At 35.2% G+C, this 7,668-nt stretch overlaps 1 protein-coding gene across 1 annotated transcript; it reads right to left on the reverse strand.

The window, feature by feature from the left end:
* Window positions 1–2,177: 2,177 nt before the first annotated feature.
* On the reverse strand, window positions 2,178–7,449 carry cxcl14 (chemokine (C-X-C motif) ligand 14). The gene is made up of 4 exons (XM_077578005.1): window positions 7,215–7,449; window positions 5,452–5,557; window positions 3,564–3,677; window positions 2,178–3,018 (listed from the first exon to the last, which is right to left on the reverse strand). Exons 1-4 carry the CDS (start codon window positions 7,276–7,278, stop codon window positions 3,003–3,005), a joined length of 300 nt encoding a protein of 99 aa, XP_077434131.1. The 5' UTR covers window positions 7,279–7,449; the 3' UTR covers window positions 2,178–3,002.
* Window positions 7,450–7,668: the final 219 nt, after the last annotated feature.

The following is a 7,668-nucleotide window of genomic DNA, read 5'->3' on the forward strand; positions in this document are numbered from 1 at the left end:
GAGACGAAATAGAAACACTGATTTGTTTGACTGTTCTTTGGAGTGAACATAAAATATAAAATAATGAATAAATGAATGTTTTCGAATTGCCGCTGAGGTTCACACATTAATGTGTTTTGTATTTCTTTGCTTTCTGTAAAAGCATTTTTTTTCGTGAGAAAAAGTTTGCTTTGTTTTGAGAAATTTACAGATCTGCCTTAACGAGCTGGGATAAATAAGGATAAATTAGACGTAAATTGTCCCCCCAAAAAATATTTACGTTTTCACTTGAGATAAGCTTCCTTTTCCAATTTTATATTAATAAAGGCTAATGTTAAATCCTCTTCTCCTGTCCAGTGAACTCTTAACCGTGGTACAGAGACTGGCATGTTCTTTTTTCGTTGCTTTCGCAAAAACTTTAGCCTATTTTAGCTTTTCCACCAACGCTTTTATTTATGGCTAAGTGTTTTAATTCTATTTAAAAAGCACCTTTATTATTTTACATACATCTTGGGGACATTTGGGTGTGGAAATGCTATGTGAAGCGCATTGTAGTTATATGCTGCTATCTGGAGGACTCATTATGAGGCGTTTTTGTGTACTCGTGTAAAATACAGTACTGTACTGTATTTTGTTGTTCGACTTTACTGTGAAATTATTTTCGTTTCTATTTTGGTGCTTTTATCAACACGTCAAGATGTTATTATGCATTAAAAAAAAATACACAAATAGATATTTTTGCTAAAATCTGAATAAAAGCTCGTTGAATCTTTTTAATTTAATTTGACCTCTTTTTGACGGCCATTCTTTATATAAGGCTTTACAATGACATCTGGTGGACAAATTTATTCAAAGCACTTTCGTGTAAAAAAAGATTTTTATAGCATTTCGTTGTTCACTCAATTACTTGTAATACAAATTGTCAAATACATATTTCACTTTTCAAATAATCAATATTTGAATGTCGTCTATGATATTTACAACCTTTTGTGAACGGAAAAGTTTGAGTTCAAGAAATGTAATTGCATATTCCCTACAGTAGATAGCAGTGGCGCTCTCATTGTCAGAGAGAGCGGGAAAAGTATTTACTTACAATTTTATAGACACATTATGCTATTTATTGTCGCGGCGTATTGTTTATTTTTTAGGGCGGGGGCGAAATTGTTGCTTTTTTCTTGTAACAAAAATTTATTGAGAAGCACTGCTTTGGAGAAACACGTCTGCTGCATTTTCTTAATGCAAAGTCTTCAATGATAAGGCCATGTTGTATAACAAATGGGCAATGTCATAATTAATTGATGCTTAAGTCACTTAAGCGTACTTGTTGCACCATTGAGTAAAAGCAGTGTATATCTTACAGGGCATCCAAAGATTTGCATAACACATAACTATCAGTGGTAGCTTGTGGGATTTCCTTGAAATGTTGTGTGTGATCCTTTGAAAATGCTAATATTGGAAGAGATTTAGGCTATGGAGGAAAAGGGTGATATTTGTGATATTTATCTGTTTCTCCAAGGAGTATAATTAATTATTAGTGATAACATATAATAATAGCAACATTAAAGGGCAAGTCAAGGCACCCCCAAAAAATCTTTACAATATTATGTTCTATGCCGCCCCACTAGTCTAAACACTTTTTATCCATATCTGCGGGTGGCCATTTTGCCACTTTCTATAGACTGAAAATGACATCACAGTTTCTCAGGGTTTAGGTAAAAACCAATCATTGCTAACCTGTTTCCTGAAGCTCAAGCTGTGTCTTTTGGACCAGTGCATCTCTCTAATTTGTCAGAAATGTTGAGATATTGCAACAATCATTGCCTATCCCCTTGCTGGATAATTTGGCATGTGGCGTGCCTCACGGTAGCCTCATGTGCGCATCCATGTGACAGCGATTATACTTTGAACAGTTTGATGGGGTTATTGTTTTTGCTATGCGTTAGATGTGCCATCGGAAGATAACATGCTGCCCCACCTCAAATGCAAAACAGCTGTGTGCATCGAGTCCAATGCCTTATTATCAGATGTACATGATAACATTTTCGTTGTCTCAATCTGAATGCTGTCATCTGGTGGAGGCACTGGTTCATAACTATTTAGTGCACAGCGTTTTTTTGTTTTTCGTTTTCAAAAGCAGTTGGTGCTGTAAACATGTTCGCATATACATTTAAATGTAAAAAATAAATCAGACACTCAGCTATTTATGGACATTTTATTGCTGTGTTGATTATTTTGTATACACACAATGGAATGTTTAACGGTGTGTTGGTCAAACCACCCACTCCCCCCTAAATATCAAAACAACTGTAATGCTACCCTTTTACACACAACAATATAACATTTTTATTTTACAGTACAGTTACAACAATGTTTACCAAAAAATGCACTTTACATACAAAAAACAAGAGTAATGCATGTTGTATATATTTGCAAGTATATTTGTGTGGCAAAAAAATCTGGGAAAAAAAACATTATTAAAAGTAATGTAATTATATGATTAACCCCTTCAGACCCATAGATGGTTGCAGTGGACATGACATGTTCGCGAGTCTAAACCAATAAAACGCATAATTTGAATGATGTCAACACTTCTGGTTCATGATTGGATCTTAACTAACCAATCACAATCACAAGTTGATTTGCATTATGTTCATGTTAAAAATGTTGCATATAAGCTTGGTAAGTTTACAACACATTACAGCCATATTATCCTGGTGTCCACTATAACAACTAAAAACAAAAAAAAATACCCCCCACTCTAAAAAAAAAAAATATATATATTTTTTCCATGTCGTTCTTAAGTAGGAAAATATTCAAAATTATCAAAAAGAAAGAAATTTTGCCCAGCAGAAAATTATGCGGGTCTGAAGGGGCTATGTTTGTCTTTTGATGGCTTCCACAGACGAGGAGAAGGATGTACTGCAGATATTTGCGACATCATAAACAGTCCTGGTGGCTGTTGTTTTCTTTTATTTAGACTTTTAAAATGTTTTCTTCTTCTTGTGATGACAAGACGTCAAGGTTTAGGCTTCATAAACCCTGCAGGGGAAAGGAAAGAGATCGGATTGAAATACCGTTTTAAAAAAAGCTGCATTTTCAGTTGACGTTTTGCATTCATTTGTGTGTGTTTTAAAAAAAAGTGTCGTTGGCCTTGGCACTGTTAGAAAAAAGGTACTTTTATTTGGGAAAATGTGCCAACATTTTCCATTGTCCCATTGTAAATGTATAAACTATAGTCAGTAATATTAACTATGAATTTTCATGAAATGTTTAAATTGTAAAATTCAGTTTTTAATAAAGTTTTGATATAAAAGTTGTATTTCAGATGACTAAAAATAAATCTGGAAATGCATTTGACCTTTATTATTATTATTTTCAGCATATTGGTTCTGCAAACCGTCTACAAAAAGTACTTTTGAGAAAATGTATCCACTTTCACACAAAGTGTAATCAATTAAACATGCATTTTAGTTGTAGTTTTAAATTTAACTTTTTGTTGAAAAAGTACATTTTTATTTCGGTGGCTCATAATTGCAAAAATAAATATTGATGAAAGAAAGAAAAAAGACAAAAAAAGACATCACCTGTGCTTGTCCTTCCAGATGTGGAACCACTTGACCAGGTTCTTGGTGCTCTGCAGTTTAGGGTGCAAACAGTACTCCTGACCCTTGAACCGAGCAAAATTCTCCATTGTCACACTGAAAGGAGAAATAACAACAACAAAAAACATGATTCAGTAAGTTGGAATGTTTTCAATTGGTCGAGAAAGTGGTAGGATAATGTAAATACATTATATAAAACGTCCGCTTCATGTGTTTATGTTGAAACAGAAAATGTAGACTACTAAAACATGTGAGACTTTTGGGAATTATGTAGATATATACTTCCCTACGGGTCCTGAATGAGCTGAACAATTTGATGCTGGATTGAGGAAATTTGGGTTATGCTAAAAATAGTACCCAGCATGTCCTGAACCTTTTAAGGAGGAAAAATTGTATCACAATAAAAAAAAATCATTGTAGATGTGAAATTAAAAAAAAAAAGGGAATGTGATGAAAGAGGAAAAATATTACCCAAGACGTCCTGAAGGAAGTTGGAATGGTTTGAATAGGTTGAGCAATATGGAAGAAAGATGCAAATATGTTCGCCTTTCATAGAAATGTGTAGTGAAATATTTTTTTTTACATAGACAAGCAAAACAACATGCTGACGATTGGCTGCCAAGTGAAAGTGCCATTGTGTTTCATTTAGTTGCACAGAACACACTCTCACACACAGAAGCTTGAGGAACATTCTTTCTTTTGTGCGCAAGGCGAGAAATGGCAACTCTTTGGTTGACATTAAACTCCCTTATTGCATTATATAACAATACGGCTAACAATTTCACATGTGAACCTTACAAACGAGTCGGGCTGGCTTGTAACCTCCTGCCTGGCATGTGGCACATTCAGGTTAAATGGAGAGACAAATGTGGGAAAAACCCAGCATGCCCTGGGCCTCTCCACCCATCTGCCATGAATGTTAAATGAGTTGACTTGGAAACAAATAGGCTTTATTTTTAAATACTGGTATTTAAAAATAAAGCCTAAGTCTTCAGGTCATAGGATTACATTAAAGGGCCTTTTGCATCGATTTTCCGGACCCTTATTTTCCGGACCCTTTCAATAGGTGGAATGCCACTGTACAGAGAAACCATTAAAAAAAAACATGTTTGATTAGTTTTACCTTACACCACTCACACAATGGCAAATGAATGAATGCATGAACTCATGACGCACAGACTGTTTAATTCTTTCTGTGACTATTGTTACATTGTTTACTGAAGGAAATGAACTATTTTGGTGCTTATTTTAGTACAAGCCGTTTTTTAAAATGTAAATTGTCATAAAATGGGAAAATGTACATTTGAAGTGTTCTTTGTAACAAGTGTATTGCTTCATTTTAGTAATAACTAATTTTCCTCATTTAGAGTGTCATTACACGATGACAACGATCCATTACAAATTCAGTGTGAATAAAAAGTAAACATTAAACTTGAGACATTTTACAAGCAAAGCAGTGCTAAATTGTTCTAATTGTTATAACGACCTTGCTGCTTTACAGCAATTTTCTTCACGTAATAGTCACAAAATGGTGGAAAACAAAAAAGTATATATTATGGTCAGCTTCAGGTATTTGGGTTTCCCAAACACAGCTAAATTAATTTTGTGTGACTGTTTGTCAGTATCTAAGCAAGTGTACGATTTTTCTTTATTTTAAAAACCTCATAAAGTTTAACCTCATCTGGCTCTTTCAGTGAGTTTTTCTTGAGTGTGATGCCACAATTGGCCTGCAGGTGAAAGCCAAGAGCACATCTTACGCAACTGGCCTCTGTGAAGCTGACGTAACATCCTCCAGTTGTGGTTTCCCTTCACTGCACATCCCTAGCAGAGTTAGTACAATAGAAATGAAGATTTAAAAACAAATTCTTACAATATCATCTTTTCTTGGCAGAAGGGATGTTTGGGTTTGAGCTCCATCTTCTGCACATCCTTGTAGCGGATCTTTGGTCCTTTCCTGGTGCACCGGCACTTGTACGCTAGAGAAAGAACACCAACATAAGAGAAAGAACACCAATATAAGCTCACTCAAATCAACCTTTTCTGTCATCTGTGTCATGTTATTTTAATTTATAGCCTAAACATAAATCCATTTATCTCATCATGGCGGTATAAAGTGTCTTTTTGGTAGTAAGTCAGGAAGTGAGACGATTTCAGTTACAGTAAACATAAATCTGACTCAAGTAAAAAAAAATTCAAAACAATTATACAAGTAGAAGAAAACAATAATGTTTTGATTTGTTTATTAGTATACTGTATCTACATCACATTTGTGTTTAATTGTACATAATCATTTGTCCAGTCTTCAAAATTGATCAATTTCAAGGGGCCGTTGCCCCCTATTCACTTGCTGTGTTGTGAGTGCCTAATAAAATTAATTTATTTTGGTTTGCGATGGTGGGGCAAGGGGTGAGTGCCAAGGTCGGTAACATCCATCAGCCGGCGCAAAATTAAAGCTGTCTCAACACAAACACCACGTGACAACAAAAGCCAATCAAAATGTTGTTAGTTTAGTTTTCATTTAGCAGTTACAGGTGATTTTGGACATAAAAAAATGTACTCCTACAAATTTGTCTTGTTGTTTTCAAATGAAATTTCCTTTGCTAGAAAACTGATGGGAGCAGAATGAGTTTCAGTCACAGAATTCGTAGGGCTCAGTCGTAATTAATTCACAGATGGAGGTGGGAAAAAAACAGCAAAGGTTTAGCAGCGATATCCAAATATTAAAAATAACTAACTAAATAACTAACTAACTAACTAACTAACAGAAAACTTCAAAAAAAAGAACTCACTCCCCCCAAAATAATTGTTTAAAATAATAATTTGATAAATGTAATGTAAAATGGTGCTATATGGCGTGTCACCACTTAATTAATAATTAAAACTTGTTTGAAGCGGTTCAGAAAATGAATGGATGGATGGATGGATGGATGGATGGACACCACAACAAATACAAATAAATGAAAAAGTTTGTTTAAACAATCTCAATAAAATTTGGGTGGGCTTCTGCCCACTGAACCTAACCTAACCCTAACCCTTAATTAACAACAATTTATTTATGCAACTTTTCCATGAGCATAATTTTTTGGGGCCAGCGAATCCAAATACTCTGTATTAAACTCAATTCCTAAAATATTGCACCACCCAGTGGACTACTCTTTAACCACACTGTTCTGTAGAAAAGGAAATCTTTTAAACTATCACTAGGCTGCTTAAAATGACTAGATAGTTATAATGTTCAGGGGCTTACTGCACTGATCTTTATTCAATATAAATGGAGTTTGGTAGGCTAATGCCTCGCCACTGAACCAATGATTAAAAACAACAAATTTTGCCACATATAAATATGGTCATTCTAAGTGTTTTCGCCCTTTAAAAGCAATGTGCGTCCTGCATGCCACGAGCTTTGTCTCCTCTCTCCCACGTCAATTAAACACATTTAATTTAATTTCCTGCCCTTGGAGTGCCCCTCCCTATGCAGCCCTGTGCCATGCTTTTAATTAAATCAGTTCAAGTATGTGTTAAAGGACTTGTACACAGAATAAGTTAACTAGTAAGCTTTTGCTTTGTATTTAGACACTCAAAACTCAAATATCAAAACAGCAACATAAAGCACAAACATATTTATATGTTTACCTTCTGCACTCAGGACATATAAGGTCACCACCAGCAAAAGTAGCACTACTGAGCACCGTAGCATGTCTTCAATCTTCTTAAAAATCCAAAATCCAAACTCTGCAAGCAAAAGAATAAAGGGGGAAAATAAGTGTAAAAAAAAATGTCAAAGTTGAAACTCCACTGGTGGCGTGTGGATCGTACTGAAGGTCTGTGATGGAGGAGGTCCACGCAAACACACGCTCTCAACCAACCGCCTGCTTGGCTGCTGCTTTTAAAAGCCTCCCGCTGCCCCCCTCTGCTCATTAACATGCACCACCAGACGGCCAATCACCACGCAGGAGAGACAGGAGGACACTGAGCCCATTTCATGTGAAAACATGAAATGTGGATATGACGAAGAAAACACTCACATAACACTTCATTGGGTACACAATCTATTTATTAGCTAGATACATATAGAGAGTATAAACCA

This window comes from Vanacampus margaritifer, chromosome 10, assembly GCF_051991255.1.
Source record: "Vanacampus margaritifer isolate UIUO_Vmar chromosome 10, RoL_Vmar_1.0, whole genome shotgun sequence".
In the NCBI taxonomy this organism is placed as follows: Eukaryota; Metazoa; Chordata; class Actinopteri; order Syngnathiformes; family Syngnathidae; genus Vanacampus; species Vanacampus margaritifer.